At 39.3% G+C, this 24,657-nt stretch overlaps 1 protein-coding gene across 3 annotated transcripts in view; it reads right to left on the bottom strand.

Annotated features, from left to right (window-relative positions):
• The window catches only part of LIN28B (lin-28 homolog B), a gene marked incomplete at both ends in the record, with an annotated part of 87,493 nt that overhangs the window by 57,242 nt on the left and 5,594 nt on the right, over positions 1–24,657 (bottom strand). The window contains 2 exons of one of the 3 annotated variants that reach the window (XM_082300589.1): positions 23,434–23,621; positions 24,026–24,056. In XM_082300589.1, the coding sequence (XP_082156715.1) occupies positions 23,434–23,621; positions 24,026–24,056 (219 nt within the window). Of the gene's footprint in view, positions 1–23,433; positions 23,622–24,025; positions 24,057–24,657 lie in introns of those variants that run through there. The other 2 variants (XM_082300590.1, XM_082300588.1) reach the window with 2 other exon arrangements.

The raw sequence follows: 24,657 nt of genomic DNA on the forward strand, positions 1-24,657 counted from the left end.
GAATATTTCTTCCTGGTTGTCACATCTTGTTATAAAACCATAATTTTGTTTAACTATTAATTTTACTATTCCTAAAGCCTTAGCTACGATGATTTTTTCCTTTTTCCGAGTGGCTGCTGTTTTCTGTCTCGCTGCGTTTTTGCTTTCTGTTTCGCTCACTCCTGTGTTGGAACTCCCAGGGTTGTCAGTGCTGTCGGGGCTGCTCGTGCCTGCGCGCTCTTCCCGGGGTCGCGTTCGGGGCCGTGCGGGCCGGGCCGCGCCGCTCAGCTCCCAGCGCGCCGCCGCCTCCTCTGGTCGCAGCTGCGCTGCCGCTGCCTGGGGCTGCGCCCACGTCTCGGCCGGGCCCCCGAGCGACGACCCCCCCGCGCCCTGCTCCAGCGCGCGTCTCGGCTGGGCACGGCTCTGTTCCACTGCCACCGCTGCTGCCCGCCGCCCACGCGCTGCTCCTCTCACGGGGCTCGCTCCACCACGCGCTGCGCGGGGCCGGGCGGGCTCTGGCCGCGCCTCGCTCTGCTGCCGACGCTGCAGCTCGCGTCGCTCTGCCCGCGCGCGGGAACTGCCTCGCTGCTGCTCGGAGAATGCTCGGTCCACATGGTGTGGGTTGCACGGTCCCTGCGCCAGGCTTCCCTTCGCCAAGACACAGCTGACATTGCTCAACAGTCTCGGTAATTAAATAATATTCACGAAAATATTCTTCCATCGGCATATATTTTGACTCAGAAATTAACTGTGTCCAAATGGTCTTCCAAAAGTCTTTGGTAAGAATCAAATCCCAAGAAATGTAGAAAAAGTTCTTAAACAACCCTGACAGGAAATGTTTCAGTTCCTTTTGAGCTTGAATTAAGCTAAAATTTACAAATCATTCAAGAACCTTTTCAAGTTTAAGACAAATGTCCGTATGTGGCTCTGAGAGCCAAGAGTCTTTCCACGGTTCCTCCATAGTTTAGAGATGGAACCACAAAACGAAACAAGAAGAGAAATTCAGAGTTTACTCACAAATCAGTCACTGTCCTTTGGGATCAGGGATCGTTCTGTTCGCATTATCCACCATTTGTTACAGTGGGGAAACTGCAACACGCGAATCAATCAACGAGGCCCGTGGAAAAGAAATATCTATGGACTGATTCTTGATAGATGTTTCAGAGATGTTTATTTCTCCAGCCGCATGGCTGAGGATGCTGAGGAACTGCTCAATCACGGGACCCAAGGGTCCTTGCCCGCGCAGGGGAACACAAAACAACCAATGGGGAACGAGGCTGACCAGGGGCAGGGAAACCCCGTGTCTCCCCTCAGGGCCCCTCTCCCAGGGCCACATGGCAAGCAGGGAGGGCCCCAACTCCAATCTATACAATTAAGATCTGGTAAGCTTAGTAACTGATGAGCCAATCAAGACACTAATTTTTTTCAACCCCTTTCTCATGTCATCTTCACACTTCTATTGCCTCTAAAATCATGGATTACTAAGTGCTAACATACTGAATTAGAGATGGCAAGTACTGTTGGATTAAGTCTGAGTAAATAGTTGAGCTTCTTAGCAGCTAGGAACTAATATAAAGCAGGAATGAAAAACATTTCTGAAAAAAGATCAAGTTTGTGGAGCAGTGAACCACAGGGCTTTAAAAATTATTGACATCAGATCCCCCAAAGAGCAATTAAGTGACAAGAAAAGACAGTTCTACGTCAGTACCAGAATTCAGCCTACAGAGCAGCTGATATATAAAATGGTGCTGAGCACACCATGCCGATTCCTCCTGCTCTGCAAAAAGTGTATTATTGATAGCTCACACAGTATTTGGAAAATACATGCAAGAAAACAAAAACTACCATCCTCAGTTCCACTCAGACTGTGGATGGGGCTAAAGTTAAGCACATTCTTTATGCACCATTTTATGAAGAAAAAATTTCAGCCTCCTGCAAGAAACAGTAAACCTGACAATCAAATGTACTCACATTTTAGACTGTAACTGTGGGCTCATCTTCACTACCACTAAATCAATTGTACTTAACTCAATTACAGTGAGGTAATTACATTAACATGAGTCAGTGCATCCACACATGGCATTTGCACGTGTGCTGAGCAAATTGCTGTTACCTCCCACATGGCACAAGTGCTTTGCTCAATCACATTAAACAGGACACAGCTCAGGACACCTTCACCTGCACTTCAAGGCGCCACACTGCTGTCCAATGCCTCTATCCCACTAGCACAGAGGAGACCTATTGCACAACTGCCTTTAGCCAGGTACAGACTAACCCCTGTGTGGGTTTACCTACCCACTGTAGTGCCTCTCATGTTCTAAACTTTACTATGTCCTAGTCCTTTTGGAAAGGGAACAAAAATACCCATCTTTGCAATCTGTTATTATTAAACTTAAAGGTAAGGAGAACATTAACAGTAATAAATAATTTTTAACAAATCAACAAACCTCTGTGAGTTACAAAGATTTTACCATTACCATAAACATGGTGATTCATTGGCTCCTGACTGCATCTGCTGGCAGACACATGTGCACCCATTTCAAGTCTCTGCGGTCACAGGCTACATACATGCTTCCAATTAACAGCTTCAGCATCATTCCCTGGCTCTGAAGCAAGGTGGCACAGCGTAATTTAACATTCATCTGGCAACATTCTTTCCTTCTCCACTTCTGCTCCATACCCAAAAGACAGGGTGGCTCTGCTCTGACTGCTGGTGGGAGCAATGCCCTCCTCTGTGTGCCAAATGCAGTAGCAGTGGCTATGGGGAGGGGAAAAAACCAACATAGAGAACAACATGCAACCTCTTGCATGATGGAGGATCATACTCCACTGCCTCAGCCTGCTCCTGACCCAGGGTTATTTATCACCAGATGTAGTCTTAAAGCCCAGAGAGTGAGCAATACTGGTTTGTTAACTGGAGAGTTTCTGTTACTGGTCAGGCAGGTGTTTGCAGAAATTACGTATAGCTGGCCCATGCCTTAATTTAAGCAAGAACCCACATCCCGGTATCTGTGAGTAAAGCCCAGCAGAGCTTCTCGCCCATCTCTGGATCCTGAGAGAAATCTCTGCACTACTTTTTAATACAGCCAACAATCAGTTGCCCAGAAACTGAATCCATAGTCAGACATGTAAAAATCAGACCTATAGGTCCAGCAAAATAAAGTAATGCAACATGTACTTTCTCTTAAAAGGCTTGCCTGAAGCCACTGAACATGGTATTAAGGAGATTCTTTTATCAGATACTGTACCTAATTCACAAAACTTGCAAATGCCTCTCCTCATTGTACTCTCTCCTCATGTGGAGAACCATGACTGATAAACATGGAAATGAAATACCAACTGCAGAAGACATTCCCTGGTGTTCAGGTGCATGACAACGTTAACAAATGGTAGTGTTAAAATCCTATCAAAGGGAAGATCAAAATCAAACTAAAGATGGATATGACTTTAGAGACATAAGGACAAGTGGAATGAAAGTTTCTTATACTTGTCTCAAGAAGCACTTTCTAAAACACTTTTGAAGAGTTTCATCATGTACTCACTAGACAGGAATAAGCATATTTTATCACAAAAGTACAAGTACCTTCTGCTTAACATTCTGTATTTGAATACACTATTCTACAGAACATGGAACCTAGAATACTAATGCCAAGAAATAGGTTAAATATATTAATATAAGGTTCTAAAATATCATTATTACAAAACACAAAGTTAAGATCCACTTCTGAATAAAAAATTATATTTATACACACATCAGAAACGTAATTTCTTAGGAATAAATAAAAGGCATTAATTTTCAAGGACAAATTAATATTTAAATTGTGTCACATGGTTTTCAAAGGCTTATCTTGGGACAACTTGCTTGAAATGCAAAAAAAACCCACAAAGAAAATAATCCTTCTGTTTGGTTCTTGCTTGTCTTTTTAGACTGAAAGTGCTTATTCTTATTTCTCTAGTCTTATTTTTTCTGAATTGTAATAACAAATCACAAGAGAAAAAAAGATCTTAACGAAATCCATTTAGGGATTTTTCACAAATAGCTGTGCTATCTTTCAAAATTAAATGTCAAACAATCTGTACAAAACTCAAGCCCTGCTTTAAGAGTACTGCATTATTTTACAGAAAAAATCTGCAGACCTCCACTTTCCTTCTGCTGCCTTTGCAGACTCTTTCCTGACTTGTGCACTCGTAATCCAGCAGTAGTATTTTCTGATCTTGCCAGTGTCCTGTGTGGCTACGAGCTCACACAGTGAGGTCAAGAGAGAGCACAACCAGAAAACTTGTGAAAAAAGAAAACAAAATGGAGGAGGGGCGCCCGCAGGAGATGAAGGAAAGCCAGCAGAAATGCCTACAGTGTACAACAACATTTTTCTCAGCTCTCATGAAACAGCATGTCCTCATCGCTACCTGAGAACTTAAAAAAAAAAAAAAAAAAAAAAAAAATTAAAGAAAAACTCTTCCTTTGCCAACCTCCAGAACTTTCCAGCGACAATTTGGAAATTATTTATTTATTGTTGCTTATATCCTATTTGTAAGACATCTAGATTTTATTGTAAAATGCTGACTCACAAATGCTAAGCTGATGGGACAGAAAATAAGAAATAAAATTTATACAGCTTCCTCTTGAAATTAGTGATTTATATATGCTTGCTCAGAAAGGGTAGACATTGTTTCATTTTGTTAAATAAAAAAAAAATCTGTGCTATGCAAATACCTTTAAATGGAAATTAAATTCACATTTAATAGTAGTTCTTCAAACATTATTTTCACAACTGACACTCCCTTTAAAAACGTTTTCTCACATGCAGCTTTTTCTTTCTTACATTAAATTTTCCATTTGTTTGCAACATACACTCCCCCAAGCCCTGAAAAAAAAAAGACAAATTGCTTACTGTTCATGTCACTGATATAACTTATTAAAACTATCTGAAATTCAGAAATCGATAATAATTCGAAGAACAGCCTACAAATAAAGACAAATGGTATTTTGTTCACTTAACTCTGTCTTTGCTAGAATAATTTGCCAAATAATTTAATTTGTTACAATATGGCAAATATTGATATTCTCCTGATTCTTATCTGTGTGCCAGAAACATCCATACCTACTCTGGTCAGCCTTCTATTAAGGCAACTTGTGATCAGCTTTGACTGCACATGTAATATCAGTACACGTGGCACACAGATTATTATCTGCAAGAGAAAGTGCCAAATTACTTTAATCAACCATTAATCCACACAACAAATGCAGGTTACTGAAAAGCGTAAGGATCTTCTCAGTTACACTTGCACTTGAACAGAATTTTTTTAGTTTAGCAGGTTTTCTTTCTAAAATAAATACCTAGTGCTTTTATAAGAAAAGTAGCTACAACTCCAAACCATCTGAAATTTTATATATGAAAGACAACTTCATTGTGAGGATCCTGATCAAATGCTATTAAACACCGAGATTTGCTACTGGACAGGCTCCATTCATCAGTGGCAATCTCTCTGCATAAGGGAAATATTTCCCGAAATGTCAGGACATGCATTTCGCTCAATTAAAAACAGCGCCTACGCTGCCCACCCCAGCTGCCTGAGGCCACTCACTTTGATAGAAATTACATACATACATATATATATGTACATATAATAGAGAATATATGTATATAAATAAAGGCTCCTTCAATTTATTTACATCTCTATTACCTCCTCAGCAGTCTCCTTGGGGACAGGGGTGAACACTAACATACAGTAAGTAGAATTATGCTGTATCCGTAGTACAGTGCACCCTAGCCAGTCACAGCACAACTTGTGTCAATAAACAATCTCAAGACAACCATTCCTGCTTTTTATTAAATACAACATCCTTCTGACTTCATGTTAAATTAGCAGCAACCAGAACTCAAATGTTCTAATGTATCTACTAAATTTGCCCACGTTATGTATATGCAGCACCAGGCATAATTTCGTTGTCCCTGTACAGACAGAACTCAGTCCCAGTTGCTCTCAGACAAACTGAGGACCCATCCTACAACTTGTCACAGATTGGAAGCTGTGTAGAGCTCAGTTCCACACTTCACCCATCAGCAGCCAAATCCAGTGAAATCCAAGTAACTTTTTAAGTGTGGCACGGTGTTTTGCTGCACTGAACTTATACCATGAATGACAAACGTGCATGCACATGAGAAGTATTTATTTTAAAACATTTTTAAGTTCATTCAGGACAATTCAGGGGTTTATTTCAGTGAAAATATTTTTCAAATGTCCTTCCAAGAAAAATGAAAATTACTGCAACAGCTTGCTTTGAAGCAGTTTGGACATCAGGAGAGAAGCTATTCATGGCTGAACCTTAGCTGAAGTAGCCACTGAGATCAGCTAATAAACATTACATTGAGTCTACTAAGAAAGTTCAAATCATGGAGACACTTCCAGGGAACTTAATATTATCCTCCTGTACTATTTAGGAGAAGGTGTGCCCAGTAAAGCAGACAGCTCATTATACCTGCCAGTTACACACCAGAAGGGCAGTCACAAATTAAATGTTGCCAACCAGAAACTCACTGTATTTTTTTTAAAGTTACTGAAATAGACACATCCACTATTTCCAGGACTGGAGTCTTAACATCTGTTTCTGAGAAAATGAATGCCAGACCAAGCCCAGCACTGATATAAGGTGCAGTCACAGTGAGCACATGCCAACAGAGATGGCAGCTCTGTGAAATGCAATTGTGCAAAGTCTCACCCTGCCATTTTCCTCCTAGCTAGCAAGTTAAATCTATGAGAGCAACAAGAAGTTTGGGGAACAAGACCTCCCATTTTATTTTGGCTCAGTTCCTCAAAAATTACACCCCACCACTGCGCTGATACCAAATGGAATGGTGTTTTCTGCATTTCCTCAGGCTGCACACCTCTACTGCTTTCTTCAAGTTAGCTCAATTTTTCATGCAGCAAAGCTGAAGTCTTGTGAGTTTCCTGATACAAATGAAACCCAAACATGAAAAATAAATTACTAGTTTTCATCTTAAAGAGCAAAGTATTGTAACTCCTGCAGCTACAAAGCAGTGGAATTGACACCGGAGTCCGGGTGGGAATATGAGGGCAGCGTGGAGGAAGGGGTGGGAAGGATTGCATCTTCTAGCAGAAGCCTACAGTTACGTGCTTAAGGCAATAATGAAACTTCAGGGTTGTAACAAGCAAGAATTTCATCCAGGAGAAGAAAAAACAAAAACTAAACCCCAAACCGAACAAGCCAGCACAAAACCAACAACAACCAAAGAAACTAAACCAAACCAAACAACCCCAAAAGCCTACCATGGATCACATCTTCAGCAAACAATTTTTTCAAGATTAATAAAGATGCTTGCCTAATTTAAAAATAACCATGAAGAATAATTCAGGGCTCACAGCAACAGCAATGAAAAGTTTAATGTGTATCAACTAAATGTACTTAGGCACTGGTGTATGGAATGACGGTTACTGGGCTCTCCAAGATTTGAGATTTGTGAAAAGCATTTTTCCCACTTGGCATTATAAAAGCAATACTTAGCATTAACCTTAAAAACAGACAAAGAATTTTACATAGAAAGGTTAAAATAAGTAGCTAATTCCAAACAAAACATCATTTTAATATTCCAATTATCTAACATGTATACTAGAAAAAAACTACATTTTGTAAAACAACCCTATGTTTAGCTGAAAATATGTAAATACAAGGCACACATGGATTAATTAAAACTACAGAATACCAACATACTTTGTATTGGAAACATTAAATACTTCTGCTTGAAAAACACTTCCAAAAAGCACGTGCCACCTATTTGAAGGCAGCAATAAAAGTAAAGCAGCCTTTAACCCCTGTACTATTTGAAAACCAAAGCAACCTTAGGGTTCTGTCTGTAAAAACTCCTTTCATAACATATGCATCTAAAAAAATCGTTTGCAAGTAAAAATGTTATCAGAAAAACCCATGAGATTCCAGCAAGCTGGATGCTGATGAGGGAGGAAAGAACAACTGACACAAATAGATCATAGTCAATGGCATTACACCAAACTCATCCCTTAGGAGAGACTGTCCCAGAGGGGTGAATCATTACACGCTGCTGACAGCCTAGAAGTACATTTTCTATTTAGGAATGTAAAAAATACTGGGTTTAATTATGCTGTTATAAACTACAGCAAGAAAACTTGTAAAAGCTTTACACAACTCACCCACAGAGCCCAAGAAATCAACATATTGTGACCTGCATTGGGAAAGATTGCTTGACTTTATTTCCATTAGAGCAAAACTGTTGTTGTGAAGAAACACATATCTGTAGTATATAAAGTATGTATATGCACCACTTTTTGTGTTTTTATAAAGAAAAAAAATCAATAGACTATCAATTCTTTTTTCAAAAAATTATTTTAAATAGTAAAGCTATAGTCCTAACACAAGGAAAAAATATCCCCTGAAGTCCATGTGGAACTTCACCCAAGGACAGACTAAAGCAGAAGACCATTTAGTTATAAAAGATGTACATTTAAGTTCCAAATCTTGAAACCTTTATTTACATGAAGAGGTTTTACTTTAAAGATAAGTGTTTGCAAGATTGGAATCCAGCAATCATTAATCTTGTTAAAAGACTTTTTAGCATGAAGGACTTTGCTATCCTTCCAAATAAACAAAAGTAGATAATTCTGCCAAATATTTTTCAAAAGTTCTGTCTTGTCACATTACAGCATTCAGAAGTTAAAAACAAAATGTAAGATGCGAGGTAAAACATCACTGAAAAGTTCTAACAATTCAAGAAAAATAACTTGCAATTAAAAATGTATTCCCTTTCAAATATTTCTGTAAATATGAGTGCTTCGAGGTGGTGTGTTATTTAGCAGTATGATTTGCTTGATCATTAGGAGGGCAAGCCCAAGAGGTCACAGAAAATTGTGATGTGCCCAATTTTTTATCATCTTAGCTGAGCTGGTCAGAGCAGGGTGATAGTAAGACCAAAGGCTGTGGGCCTGATCCCCATATGGGCCACTCACTGAAGAGTTGGACTCGATGACCCTGTGGGTCCCTTCTGACTTGGGATACTCAGTGATTCTGTGACTACTGAAGTTTAATTCTTCCTCTGAGCACCCATGAAGCAAATTAACAGCTCCTTAAAGGGAGGCCGCATTTCTCTTCTAAGTTGTTCTTGATGTCGTCCCCGCTGCCATCTTGGTGTGTGGCATCTCCTGCGGGCCGGGGAGAGAAGCGCAGGGTGCTGGGCATGGTGAACCCCAGCTCGGCCTCTTCCATAATCCAGTATGGACAGTGCTGCCACAAGTGGTGGCAAAGCTCCAGGGAAAAGTGTTTGCTTCACAGTTCTTTTATTCGCATTGCCCGGGTATCAGTGTGCCCTGTGGCTGATGGCGGATTGGCCGTGGCTGATGTAATACCCATCTCTGATCCAGAGATCAGTGGCACTGATCTCTTCTCTCTGGCAACCAGGGACAGGACTCGAGGGAATGGGCTGAAGCTGTTTCAGAGGAGGTTTAGCTTGGATATCAGCAAAAGGTTTTTCACCCAGAAGGTGGTTGGGCACTGGAACAGGCTCCCCAGGGAAGTGGTCACAGCACCAGATTGACAGAGTTCAAGAAGCGTTTGAACAAGGCTCTCAGGCACATGGCATTACTCTTGGGGATGGTCCCGTGCAAGGCTAAAAGTTGGACTCAATGATCCTTGTGGGTCTCTTCCAACTCAGAATATTCTGTGATTCTGGTCCTTCAGCACAGGGAGCTGTGGCTGTCCCTGCTTACCCCATGCCAGCACCCCAGTGGAGGGCACGGATGTGTGTTACTGCGGGGGAGAAGGGGCACACACAGCACTAAACCCATTAATTCCAGCAGTGCTGCCCTTCAGACAGTTTTCATCTATCATTATTTTGATCCTCAAAGATATTAATCAGCATTGCCAGTTCTGCACCGTGTGCCGAATTAGCTTTTTTTTTTTTAATAAACAAAACAAACAAGCCGAATATTTAAACCGTATTTATAGAGCAATAAAATCTTTGAATCTCTCACATCAATCACTTGCTTGGACCACAGTCAGCTGCCCGGGGAGGACCAGGTTATAAATGGCCCGAGGAAGCGATAGGCAATGAATAGCCCTGACCCTCGCTTCCCTGCTTCGGTCGGGGCTTGCAACCTGAGCCGGGAGGGGGCAAATTCCTGCCGCTCCCGCTCCAGCCGGGCAGGGGAGGGGAGCGGAGGGCGCCGTAAAGGAGGCCCCCGGCCCCTCCTCGGCGCCGCCGTGGCACCCGCGCCCCCAAACACTCCCTGCCCACCCAAATTCTCAGCTCCATCCTACAGTTCCTCCATCACCCGAGCAGCTCCAGACAGCTTCTGTAGCAGAAGCAACCTGCCCTGCAGCATTACCAAGTGATCGCGCAATAAAACACAGCATCCATGCGAGAGAAAAAGCAGTTTCATCCCTCGCCAGACCACAGGTTTGCCGCCACCCGCGGCAACTGCAGCGCAGCAGAGAAGTCAACAGCTGACTGGCAAATCTTGCCAGCAAGCAGAAAAATTAAGGCCCAGAATCTTTTCCTTTGGCCCCTTCCAGATGCCAGTTACATGGGCTGGTTTCCACTGCACTGATCAGAAGGGAACTGGCAAATATAAAAACCACGGTTACAGTCTGCATCACTCTCTGCCATTCCTCCGTGCAGCAGAATCCAAACTGACCTACATTGTTAAACCTGTTTCCTGAAACACGCAGGAATGCGGTAGAAGATGAAAACAAGGCTTGTACGCAGATATCTAAGAGACCTTGTATTTCCTATATTAGCATCTATTCATAATGAATATTTCATTGCGGTTTTTTTCATAATTTCTAAATTAATTTTTCTGATTTAATGTCTTAATACTTGAATGTAGCTTTTTAATGGTAACATTTTAATAGCAACATTGCTACCAGAAAGCTTTTTATAAAATTTGTCAAATTAATGGAAACTTGACATTTCAAATAATTCAATAATTCAATAATTCAATAATTTTGACACAAAATTATTTTGTTTAGTAAATGTGTAAAAATTATGTTTAAAAAATGTAATCAGTATTTTTCAACAAACCAATTATTAAAATAAGCAAGGATTAACGTCTTTCTCCTGTATTTAGCATGTCTCTTATTGTTTGATAATTTACTTCCATACAGATTTAATAAAAGGAAGCAATTTGCTTTTTGTCCATCGTCTTTAAAAATTTGGCAGTGAAATGTTAGTGTGCCCAGAACAATATGCTCATAAGACATACAAATTCAGATTAACTTTGTTAAATCACTGGAATTAAACAGTAACAAAAAACTTGTACTGAATTTTTTATATGTTCACTTAAGTGGAGAAAATCGTAGATCAGTACACATTTTTAGTTTCTTACATACTATCAATAAATAATTATCTGCCAAGTCCTCTTTTAGACCTGAAATGCCAGGAATTTCAAACTTGTCCACAAAATGGTACAGCTATGCTTAAACTAATGAAGACCCTGCTGAATGTGCTGCAAGAAATTCAGATGAACATTCATGTATGATAAGTTCATACAAAAAATACTGTTATAGAATTTGTTTTGAGGGCCTTTTAAAGACTGCAAAGCTCTCACAAAGATAGTAAAAACAAGTCCACTGAATGATAGTTTATACACACAAACCCCCCTTTCATTTATTTAATCAAGCTTTTCTGGTTTAAGTATCTAAGCTCCCAAATGAAATGATCAGAAAAAAATCCTTGAGACAAACTGTGCATATGCACTGAAACTCCTTGACAACTATTGCACTGATTCCCCCTGGCTCAACATTTCATCTCTTAGTAACATGTGATCCTTGAAATTTAGTTAAAACATACTGTACTTTCAAAATGCACATCAGATGGAGAGAGAAAACAGAAACTAAGCTAAGGTTTGCTAATTTTTAAGAATTTAACAAATAGATTATATTTGTCATCCTAAAACCAGAAATACTGCAACAAGATCAATAATTTTGTGCCATTAACTCACTTAAGACAATATAATATACTATAGGTGCATTTCATGACACCTATTGTGGCCAGTGCTGGCTTAGATCCCTTGTAATGGACATACAGAAAAAAAGAAATCAAATTATAACTATAAAAACATGTCAGTGTTATATATATAATTAAAAAAAATATACTGATTCCCATTAAAAAGATATTAATATGTAGATCACAGGAAATCTTAAACATTGATTATACTATCTAATAATGAACACAAAAAAAAAATCATCTTTCACCAAATGCTCCAACTGCAGCCACTTCAACAGCCTAATCTTAGTCCATTTACAGCTGTCACCAGTTAAAGAATGATCATCCAAAGAAGTACTGTGTGAAGATTAACAATAAACCCACATAAGCATGGAATGGGCCATCATTTCCCAATAAACTACTGATGATTATTGTCAGTAAAAAAGGAACCATATTACAAAAATAAATTAATCTGCCATTTAAAAAAATATGTAATTGCACAATAAAAATAAATTAATGAAGATTGATGTAAAAATTCTTTGGGGAATCTGGATCTCTCTATTACATTATTAAAGATAACGAGATGTTGCTCAAAGCAGACTCCAGATTAATTTTAAAAGCATCTGTGTTCTTGAAAAAGGTAGTTACTAAATGTAAATACATATACAATGGAATATGCATTTTTATTTTTTATGTAAGTCTTTAATAATTTCTGCTGAAGACAATGTAGGCACAGATCAAATTTAAAGGAACCTTCTCAATCAGTGTCATGAATTTATATAATTTTAAACATTTTCAAATCCAATAGATCGTATTTTGGAATGTGGTAAACTTTCTTTTTTAATTCTTGAGGAGGAGAAGGCATAGCTAAGAGGAGAATCTGATAACCTACTAATAGTCCAGGATAATTAAGCACTTCTTAGTGAAAGATGTGGTAATTACTGCTCCATTAAGTGTTCCCAAAAGCAGGAACTAACACTAACAAAATCCTAATCCTCCAAATCTAAGGAAAAATTTTATCTTCAGATGTACTATATTTCTGCCTAAAAATCTTGAATATTGTTTTCATCTTAACAATACACCTTAAAAATGCTCTCTCATTCTCTACAGTTCAATCCCACAGTCCTCTGTGACTAGTCCTGCAAAGTTAATGGTGACATATAAAATTCCCTACAGTACCAGAAATTAGGAGTTTCTTTGTTTATTAATGCATCTGCTTCACATCCAGATCAATCACCCTCAAGTAATGTCTGTCTTTAACAATTTTCACTAATTCCTGAATCCAGTTAAACACACTTGTAAAAATTATTTTATCTTTTTTTTTTTTTTTTTTTCCAGGTTGCAATAGTTTCTAAACCAGAATCACACACAACAAACAGGAGGCTCTGTTAGCTAAGACCGGCCAGCATGCTAGAGCCACACAGACCCCTGCAGAAGAAACCATCCATTCCTTGCAGGGTTCACTTCTACCCTACACTTCCCACCCATTAAAACAGTTCTGCAAATCATGCTACATGAAAACATTGAACAAATGTGATTTTGACTCATACAAAACAGCTATTACAAATGTAATGTGCTTTCTTTAATTAACACACACAGGCACACAAACCTCTAAAACCAAACAACCAAGCAGGCAAACAAAGCAGATTTAGCACAGCCAAATGAGAATTATTCACTGTATTGGAGACCTGTTGAGCACTGTGGTGAAATGGAAATTTTTTTACAAATATTTGAGGACTATACTATGTCTCCAAATCTGTGAACTGTCCACCTGCTCCTGTCTGAGCAGGAGTTCACTACTTCCTCCTCCCCACCAGTCAATGCTCTCCCGTGACTCTGAGTGGTATCTTACATCCCTAACATCAGGGCCCGGGAAGAAGACAGATCATGAAGGATCCAGCCAGCAGGACTCCCATCCTCCCCCTCGTCAACACAGATATGCAATACTGCAAGTTACAAGGTTTTTAAAAAAAAATTCCCAGTACCTACTGCATCCCATCAGCCCTACTAGAAATCAAAGGCCCTGCACAGGGCTCAGTAAATGTTCAACACCCCATAGGCACTTTCACTGCAAGGGTGAACCACATTCACCTTCAACAGAACCTGCCTGTGGCCACAGTGAGGGGTCTTTGCCACACTGGGGGCATTTCACATACTTCTTCTACCGCTTTTTCCTACTGTGAGGAACTTACTTGGGACTGAGCAATTTTTCAACAGGAAGATGGAAAAACCCACATTATCAGCCTGAGACCTTAGCATTAGAGCAGACTGGTAGTTGAGCGGTCAGGTGAATTTGGGTAAGGCATTAAATATTACACATTCACAGTAGAAAAAAGTAGCATATTGTGAAAAGTATATACAAATTACATACATAACATAATATGTATGCACGAACTTGAGAAGTTGTACCACTTTTAGTCAACTTTTAATTAAACAACAGTGACCCAAACCCTGTTTACTATTCTACATTTTAGGTGCTGTACAGGGAACAGCTCAGATCACAGTATGGCACTCACATTTTTGAGCACAAAATGCACACTTACAGCCTTATGAAAACAAAAGCCTGTAAACCACATACTTCCAGTAAAAGCATTCATGTAAGAGACTTAAAATCCACTTCTAATGCTGTCCATTTTATTGAACAAGTTTCATAGGTCAGTAGGACCACTTCACTTGATAATACTGAGCAGAATTTGGCCATCAGGTCTGTAATATCAACAAGAAGAAAAGAGATGTTATAGTTCCATTACATTAAGGAAAAGGAATTTTGTTCACAGTTGAAACAATTCTCAAATTTCCATTCACCTGATGTACTACTATATTTAATATCTGGGAAAGAGGGCAGCAAACAAGTTCGTGGATAATTCTTGGATCTAATCCTACTTTAGTGTCAAAAATGGCTGACTCTCAGGATGTACAATCTGCATGCCTTAGACCAGGTAATTAAACTGGGTGAGATAACAATATATATGTTAAATAGAGGAGGCAGTTGGGGGTCTAATTCAACATCTACAGAAGTCAGCTTGGGTCTATTAGGTACATTCCATACTACTACTTTTATATATTTCTAGTATTTCCAGTACAAGGAGTCTAAAAATATTCAGAAATTACTACATGTAGTCAGCAGAGGCTTTTTAAATCCCCTTATTTCCCCTAAGATTGTATTATTACAAATAGCTCATAAAACCAACCAAGATTTTGACTATTACCTTGCAAAACACAGCTGTAAAATGAAAGAAAACATTTTTTAAACTATAGCACATGTGCACAATTAAGAGATTTTAAAGACACCTGTACTTTAAAAAAAAATACAGAATGATGCTTATTCTAATCTCCTTAAAGTACACAGTGGCCATCACTTTTAGTCTCAGTTTCAGACCAGGGTTTATTTTGGTGCATATATTTATATGACCATAAACAGAGAGTTGTAACACAAATGTTAAAGTAGCCTCACGTGGCACTATTATAAAAACAATCAAGAAAAAAAAAATTCTCTCAACACTGCATACCTTAAAATTACCATGAAAAATTAAAAGAAGGCCTCTCTGGGAACAGATTATCTCTGATGGGAAAGCCACTATCAGCTAAATTGATGAGAATTACACATTCGTGAATGCAACAACAACATTTGTGTTTTCTGACAGAGCATAAGACCTGTTGTAGTAATGAAATACTACTTTGATTTTGTAGATAAATTCATACACTCCAAATATTGATTACATGTGCCTTTACTCAGATTTTATGTGTTAAACAATTTTAACTAGTGAAAATACTGACTTATGATGCTAAAAAATGAATCCAAACTTTTCAGCCTTCCTCCTGCCAAAAAATGCAATTCTAGCACCAGATCAGAACTTTGGAATGGAAACTGTGTGATTTTCTTGGTTCCTGCACTGATAATAGAACAAGAATATTCTACAAACTCTCACACAAATAATCTCAAACGTTTGGATGCATTTAATTTTCAAAGTTGAAATTCCATACATACCGAATAATTAAAGAGCTGTACTTTCCAGATTATCAACTCATTTCACTAAGATCTCACCTATCTGCTAAAAGGATCTATCCAAATTATTATGAACATGCCCTGTAAATATGCTTATTTCTGTTCTGTAGAAGAAAAAGCCCACATAATATTTATATGAATCAAAAATTCCCTGATTTTTTTTGACTTATAAATAGTGCTTTTTGTAAAACTGCAATCAATATATTCCAGTGCCACCACTGAACTGTAATCACTAAACAAGAAAAAGAGAAACTTGAAGACTGAAGTGTGACACAAAGATTCCTGAAACATTTCACTTCCAGAGAGAGCTCAGATGCTTGTACTCATTCCACTACCCTCAAGTGCCCTTTTTCTTGGAAAGTCATTATCACTTTTGTCATCTCTCCATCCCCAGCTGAAGGTGGCAACCCGAGAACTCTGCTATTTTACACCAGGAGACTGCAGTTTCATTCACATTTCTGTGTCAGTAGCTTCCAGCTCTTTCCTCCAGTACCTTCACCTCACCTGGATGCTGCTTGCTTGCACCCTTGGCCACCCTTCCATGGTGCCAACACTGCCCACCCTTATTTGTGGGGATCATGGGGATTCTCTGATATGAAAAATGGTACAAAAATCAGATACAAGCATTTCCCCAGCTGAGTCTGCAATGCAGTCCCACAAGCACTTATCCTAGACCAACGTGAAGAGTGACAGAAAAGGTCTTGAGGCTTACTGAGGCAGCTGCACTGCTGTCAAATGTAAAAGTCAAGTCATGTCCGTAGGATACCCACTGAGAAGGGTGGCTGTAGGAGTTTAAGCCTCCACCTATTCACCTCACACATCTACTGCAAAGCCTTATTTGGCTGCTTGCAGAGCAGCTGCTGAACTGCTGCATGTTACAGCTTTGCATGTTAGGAAAAAATCAAATTCAGTGCCAGTTTTCCATAGTACAGCAGACTGTGAAGCTTGCAGCAAGTTCCACAGCTGCTCCACAAGCAGCCAAGCCACCTCTGGAGAGGGGATCTGGAATTCCCTTTAGCTATCTCGCAAGCAGTTAACCCCTCCTCCATTTTAAGTCAGAACCAGCCAAATTAATCTGAGGAAAAGCCTGGACACCAGTTTCTCCAACTAAATAGGCTCAAGCAATCAGAAGCACTTCCCCACCTTCCATGCAGAGTTGTTTAGGGATACTCTGCTGATGTAAAAGCAATTTAAGGATTTACTGCTTTCGCCCGTGATATCCATCTAGCAAAAGCCAGTCCAAATCTGTCCTGAAGAACTGTCCTTTAAAAAGAGCCATGCATCACATAATATCTCTCTAACAGTCCTGGTTACTTGCAGTTGATTTTAAAAAAGGCAAAAAACCAGCACCCCTACATACAGGGAATTAAAAATGTAAACAGTATGTCCTTATTTATTTGTGTTGGTTTTAACAAACATCATAAATGGTCTTTACCCTCTAGTTTGTAGTTCCTAGAATCTTTCTTAAATGACATCTTTACAGTCACTTGTATATACCTTTGTAGAAACTGGTGGGCCTTATTTTGCTTCTGTTGATTAGTGGGGAAATATGGCCGGCCTTTACTGCAATGAAGGCCTGTACTGCAATTACTTTACTTAAGGCAGATGAATTAAACAATATTTACATGGGAGTATATTTTGTAAAGAGCATGAAACAAAACTCTGGATGTCTCTAAATATACCTACTACCTCAGTAAGGTAGTTGCAAACCAGAACAAGCAACAATAACAACATTTTTCCCAATTTGACAATTCATTTCCTTTTAGCTTCGGTTCATGTATCTGCTTTGATATCTTATGTTTGTGTCCCAGACAAAATATCCTCTTCCTTCCAGTATCCCAACCCCTGTGCACAACTTCCTCAGTCTTGGAGAAAAGGAGGATAGCGTGCTCTGGAAAGGGTGCACTTACTGCTCTGCCAAAGAGGGAAACACCTCTTAAGACAAAGTTGTCCCACTGCAACCCTCTGCCTTTGGGCCACTTGTGACTTCTGCTTGTTAATGTGCAAGGTTCAAAACTCTTCAGCAAAATCTGATCTGATTCAACATCACTTAGGTTTAATGGTGCTGCCATTCACCTAAATACTACATAGATTTACTAATAAAAATTTACTACAGTGTTTGGGTTAGAGGTAAATAGATGAACTCTGGAAGGTTCAGAAGATGGCAGCTCTGTAATTCAAACAACCAAATTGCTAGTTTCTTCAGACAACCATCCTAAACCATCAAGCTGTCAGGGAAGTATTTTGCCATCTATGTGTCCATACACGATACTAACTTGTACAGTAATTAGTAGACAGAATAAATTATTAAAAAAAAAATCCCAGTGCTGTAGCACTCCACACCACAAATCAGTGGTCCCCATCACTTCTCTGCATGCTGCAGCCCAGCTGGTGTGTGCCAGAGCTTGGCTCCGGGTCTCCAGCAGCTCCATCCCGTTACGGACACTACATGCGCTGAGGCTGCTGAGCAGACTTTGCCACCCGCGTCTGATCCCTGTCGGATCTCCCGTACACATGCTCACTGCAGACACACGTTTACTCCCCGTTCGCTTCCTTCCTCAGCCTCCCTCCCTAAATCCTGCTAGCCACTTCTGTTTTGATTAGGACTGGGCCTGCCTGGTCCCCAGCAGAAGTCAAAGATGACAAGTCTGTAATAGCATACTCTGCATGGAGACTTCTACAGTCCAAATAGACATTCCTATGTCATATTAAACATAAGGAGCAATGAAATACTGATCCCACTTGCTTGCCCAGGACTTCCAGTTATCCTGAGCAATTAAATAGTTTTTAAAGGCTCCCAATAAAACAAAAATGAAAAAGAATGAATGCATCCTTGAAAAAGCACGGGATCACATGTGCTCACAATATAAGAAAGTCAGCATTGAGTGTATAATCCCATGCCCTACTCTGTCCTAGAAAAAGTAGTTCAACTATGCCTAAAAACTAGGAATTCAAAGAACAGGCATCTGATTCATCATTGAAAAGGACAGTTGGTCACATTAAGGGAAAAGACTGTTCAGATGCTGCTTATGTGTCTCATTTTCCATTTATTCTTCTGTTTATAGTCAAAATAGTCTCAGTAATTTTTCCTCCTTCTTTTGATATAGGTACTTGAAACAATAAGAGCAATATTTATAATACACAAATGATAGTGCAGTACAGAAGCACTCAATGAAAGAAAAAAGGGTGTTTTCCATTTTTATCAAAATTTGTAGTAACAGTAACTTGTATCAACAGCAAGAAAGTTCAGATGAAAGTGAAAATTTTCAAGCCAACTATGTTCCTTTTAATGAGAAAACAAAATACACCAGCTCCTATATGCTGCTCCTCCCTTCCTTCCTCTCCCCATCTCATAAAAGAGGATCCCAAAGAAGGATCGTGTTTAAGGTCTCAGTTCAGAAATCCTGTATCAATCCCTTATTGTGGTAAGAATTTTGGACCACAGAGCCATGTCCCAACAAACTCCATCTAAACTGAACAATCCACCCCATCCTGAAAAACTACATTACTGAGAAACAGACATAAATTTATAACCCTTGATACTCACAAATGCATATTTAATTGCATCTGTTTACGTTCAGCACCCTACAGTCCATTATCATCTTTAACATCTGGGCTTCATGCTAGGCAAAGGAAAAGAGACTTGTTTCTAACTTGATCTGTACAAAGTGTGTGCAAAAAAGAATATGCAGCATTTTTGCCTTACTGCCATCCAAAAAAAAAAAAAGTAGTACATATTTAAGTTGGGTACAATTTTGAATGTGCAAAAGAAGTTTTAACAAACATTATCCTTTTCTGATTCTATGAGAACTTCAGCTCTTCTTAGTTCTTCGCATTGAAAACCTTTTTTCTTGTGCACCACAAAAGGTTTCCCTCACTTCACCTCTCCAGTCTGCTTTACCCTTTGACAAATAGATCTTTTTCTAAAATTTAATAAGAGTCACTCACACATAACTAGGTCCAGAATTCACATCACAAAAGGGAAAGAAGCTATTTTATTCATTCCATGGTAACCTACTAAGAGCACGTATGACAACATTCAGCTAAATTCAGTAAGGTGCACATTCCATGGATTTAAAAATGTTACAAAGGACTATCACTGCTACTCTTCCTTTTTTTTTTTTTTTTTTCAAAAGAAACACAGGACTTGGCACATTGCTGCATTGAGCATGGCTTCTGTTGAAAAAATCAAATTGTTTTTAGAGCTTGTAATTTTGATATGACCCTGAATGACTCAAACAAACAACTTAAAGATATAAGCTGTATCAGAATAAAGTTAAAAAGGAAAAGAGTGTGGGTATGTGTAAGTGTACCAAATTACACTGTAGACACACAGATGCACATATATAATGGCTGACGTGTTTCTGCCTTAAATAATGCATCCAGCTCTAGGTACCTCATTACCAGAAGGGTAACAACAGTCTGAAGGTAGTTCAGAGAAGATCAATCAAAATTATTAACACCAAAGGAGGGACTTAAAAGGCAGGGTTGAAAACTCAATACTGCAGCTTTTTTGTGAACAGGTCTTTCATTGGGTGAAGGGGAAGAGAAGTCCAAACAAAAGCATGGTCCTCTAAAAATGTACCAATATATACAATTAACAAAGCACTCACTTTAGAAAAATGTGAGTATAATCCACACACAGCTAAAGGGGAACTCCAAGAAGAAAGCAAAATTACTTACTGCAAGCTCAAAAGTCTAGGTATAATGAGCTTAAACTATTACAGGAATTTTGACTTGACATACAGTAAGTTTTTATAGCAAGATCTCATAAACTGGGCATAACCTCACCAAAAAAGGTAAGATAGGAAAGTAAAAATATTGTTGTAGGGTTCAAGCTAGCTTTGACAGGACTTTGACTAAGTAAACTAGAAGCTTCTCTCCTCTGCTCAGACTGCCTAATTCTATAAAATTATACTAGTAGCTACAAACACTGCAGAATGAGTGGATGAATGCATGCAACACTATCTGCGCACACATAAATGATGAAGTGTTTTCAAGGCAGTTTTGAACAGTAGTATTTTGTTTCAACAGATTAATAAACTAACATCTTTGCCTTAAAAAGGACCCTTTACATGACAAATTTTCTCAGATTAATGAAACCAATAGGAATAGGGTCCAATCAGTGTGCAGGCAACAGTTGTACAAGCAGCACTGTTAAATAACATTACAGATTTAAAGACATTTTTATGCTCTGGCTGTTACTGCTAGAACTGGTCAGCTAGTTAGCTAACACAAAGCATTCTGTGTAGCAATATCAATTATCTAAAACGTACTCTGAAACACAATAGATTCCCCCATTATATTACACAGAAATCCGATGGAAAGAAGATTCATGTCACCATGAAGTTAGATATATACACCTTAGACTTCACCAGAAAGAAAATGATGAGAAACATTATTTTCTTTGCTGTAAGAAATATTAATAATAACTTCACTCAGTAAGACCTATCTCTAAGTAAACTCAAAATGACTGAGGCACACAGTTAACATGAAATGAAACAAGGTATTTTTCACTGCATTACACTGTGGTATGTCTTAGAAACCCAAAGGTATGGATAAGTTGTAGATTATTAAACTGTAATAAACAAACTTGTCTAACATTTCCTTCTTTTCCCCTCCTTCAGGGGACACAACTCAATAGAGACTTCCAAATTTACTACTACTTTATTATTTTCTATGACTACTTTCCATTATGAAACCGAAAACCTTGTCTAGTATTACTTAAATGTATCAGGTTATCATGCAGTTCAATACTTCTCTATTTCCACAACTCTAAGAATATCTTTGTTTCCAAATGTGTTTTTTATTAACAGCACTGCTATGTTTCAAATATTTGTCTTCTACAATTCAAGAAGCAAAAGAATGACATACATTAGCACAAAGTTACTTTAAAAAAAAGGGGGTGTTTATCTCTAAAGTAAATTTATAAAACTGTAAAGAGCAACTTCATGACTTAAAAAGATACAAAGAAAGGAAGAAAAGGTGAAAAAGGGGGAAGACTGCTCCTTATTTGATAAGTGTTTCATTCATTCAGTTCTAATGAGAAAAAGCAGCAGCTTAAAGAGGGGGCAGCTTATATATGCCAGTACAAAGCAGGAAGTGTAGGAATTTAGTGAGTTCACTATCGGATTCTACACCTTGTACGTAATTCCAAATGCAAGCAACTATACCGAAGTGCAGGCCCTTAGGTGCAAGGGCACATGTAAGGCAGCAAGACCAGAAATCCACCCCACCACACACTGCAAGGCAACAGGCCACAGCAGCAGTTTCTTTAGAAGTTTCAGCCACCTTTTTGCTAATCTAATCAGAGGTGTATGCTTTAAAAAAGCCTGACAAATTTACTGCAGAATAAAGCCAGACCACCAAATGCATCATTAAAAGAGAGTCACTATATAATCATGGAACACCCCCTTCACCGTCATTGCAAACGTCATAGAAAATGGACAACCACGTAAAAAGATGCCTTTTGCCTCCCTAACATGGCCCTAGCCAACCCCAAAATGGTCTCTTTACCTGATTCCTCTCTTCTCTTCTCTGATCACAGAGAAGATAGGTGAAATTCAAAATAGCCTTGTTGCAATGGGAGACTTACAGAAGGAGCAGGGAAGGTCTACACATGCTCCTTCTTCAAAAAACACAGTACAGATCTCGAAAAAAGTTCCCTTATCATTTTGTACGTATTTTGCATCTGAAACTCTTTTACATGAAAGTAAAAGTTTCCACATTCAAAACACGAAACCATCCATGCTGTTGTGCTTAAAAATAAAACCATGGACCATACACCCCTTGTCTCCCCAACAGCCTTACAGAGACACTGCTTTTGGTCTGAATACTTAAATAATTACTTTTTTTTTTCTCCCTAGAAAGGAATAATTAAAAATCAACCGGCGAAACCACATACACGCTTCAGAGTATCACCACAGGGACACTCACAGGTCTGAATTACTGCAAAATAACACTATAATTATGTCTTAATTTCACTAACTAATCTCAGATGAGCTTTTAAAAAGTAATTCGAGGTTTACAAGTAAACCGTTTAAAACTGTACTCAAATGTTATCTGAATGAAACCCGACATTTATTTATCCTTTTCCCAGCTTGATTTTAAACAGTTTCCAAGGAAAGGCATATCTGCTCTTGATCAGTCTGGTGACAAATGATAAACCTTGTTAAAAAGTGTGACATTTGAAAATAAATAAAAACCACAGGAGACTTTTCTAACCTAGGAGGAAGATATGAAGAAACATTATCCCCTTGCACAAATCACCAGCGACAGAGACTAAGCACAATCTAACGACCTTATTTACTCAAATTGTACACTGCCAACAAAACCACTACCTAGGGCAACTCTTTAACTACAGATACACTTAAATACCTAGAAAAAAATAGGTTACTTCTCTTCACATAAAACCGGAGTCCCTGTGAGCTCAACCAAATGTGTCAGGCTGAGATAGAAGACAAAAACGGGTCTTACTTGGTGTACAAAGACATCAACTGGAGACTCCAAGGGGCTTCCCTCTCGGTTGCTCATGGAGATGAACCCGAATCCCATTCTCACATTGAACCATTTGCAATGGCCGGTTCCGTGCAAAACCTGGGATTCCTCCTCTTCTTCCTGCTCCGGCAACTTCCCGGGTTCGTCTCCACCTTTACTCGCCCCTGCTGAGGAAGAGGGAAAGGCGGGGGGTGGGGGGGGGAAGGGGGGAGAAAAAGAAGGAAGAGAGGAACAAGATGCAAAGCAAAGAGTTAAATTCTGGTAACATCCTTTTGCCGCTGTATAGAGGAGTTACTACAAACGGAACAGGGGGAAAAAAGGGGGACAAACAAAACAAAATCAAAAAGCAAACAGCGAAGAGTGCGTATCTTTCCTAAATCGTAAAATAAACAACCTTCTCCCCAAAATACGTAAAAAAATTAAATCACCGGAGGTTACAGAGAGGAAACACTGCGCACGGAGGCTCTCCCTCTCTCTGAGCCCAGGGCAGCCCACGTTTCTGTACATACGTGTATTTTTCCATTTAACTCCATCTTTCAGCCACATTACAGCACGGAACGCGATACTTTACTTGAATATTGCTGGTTTAAGACCGATCCCATTTCTCAACAGAAATTCTCAGCCCAATTAGTCTCTCCTCCCAAGGCGCAGGACCGGGGGGGCGAGGGGGGAGGCCGGCCGAGGAGGGGTGGAGGAGAGAGAATAAGCAAAATTGGGTAGATTGCACAACTGGTTATTGCACATGCAGCGCCGAAACCACTATTTTCCAAAGTGTATCCATCCCTCCTTGGAATAAACTTTCGATTAAAGTTGGGACAGGTGTACGGCCGTTTTCTCATCCCACCACTGCAACTGTGCTTAATCAAACAGGAACAATTCAAACAATAGCCCCCTGAAAGCTTTTCAAGTTGTGAATCGGTGTGGGCGGTACGGAACAGTTTCTGAGCTGGGTAACAATGGGTTTGGAGAAAGCCCCCTTGCGCGAGCTGCTAAAAAAGGGTAATGCATAGTTGGGTTAAAAAGGGGTGGGGGGAGGGAGGAGAGGGGGAGAGAGCGAGCGAGCGAGCGAAAATCATAGTAAAACAATAGAAAAAGAAAATTAACCTTCGGCCATGTTGCCCCACGGGCCCTCTGCTCCAAACTCGTGAGATGAAAACTTTCCCTGTGGATCGAAGTGGTCTTCTGCATTAATCTAACATCCTG

This window comes from Coloeus monedula (assembly GCF_965178545.1).
Source record: "Coloeus monedula genome assembly, chromosome: 2".
Lineage (NCBI taxonomy): Eukaryota > Metazoa > Chordata > Aves > Passeriformes > Corvidae > Coloeus > Coloeus monedula.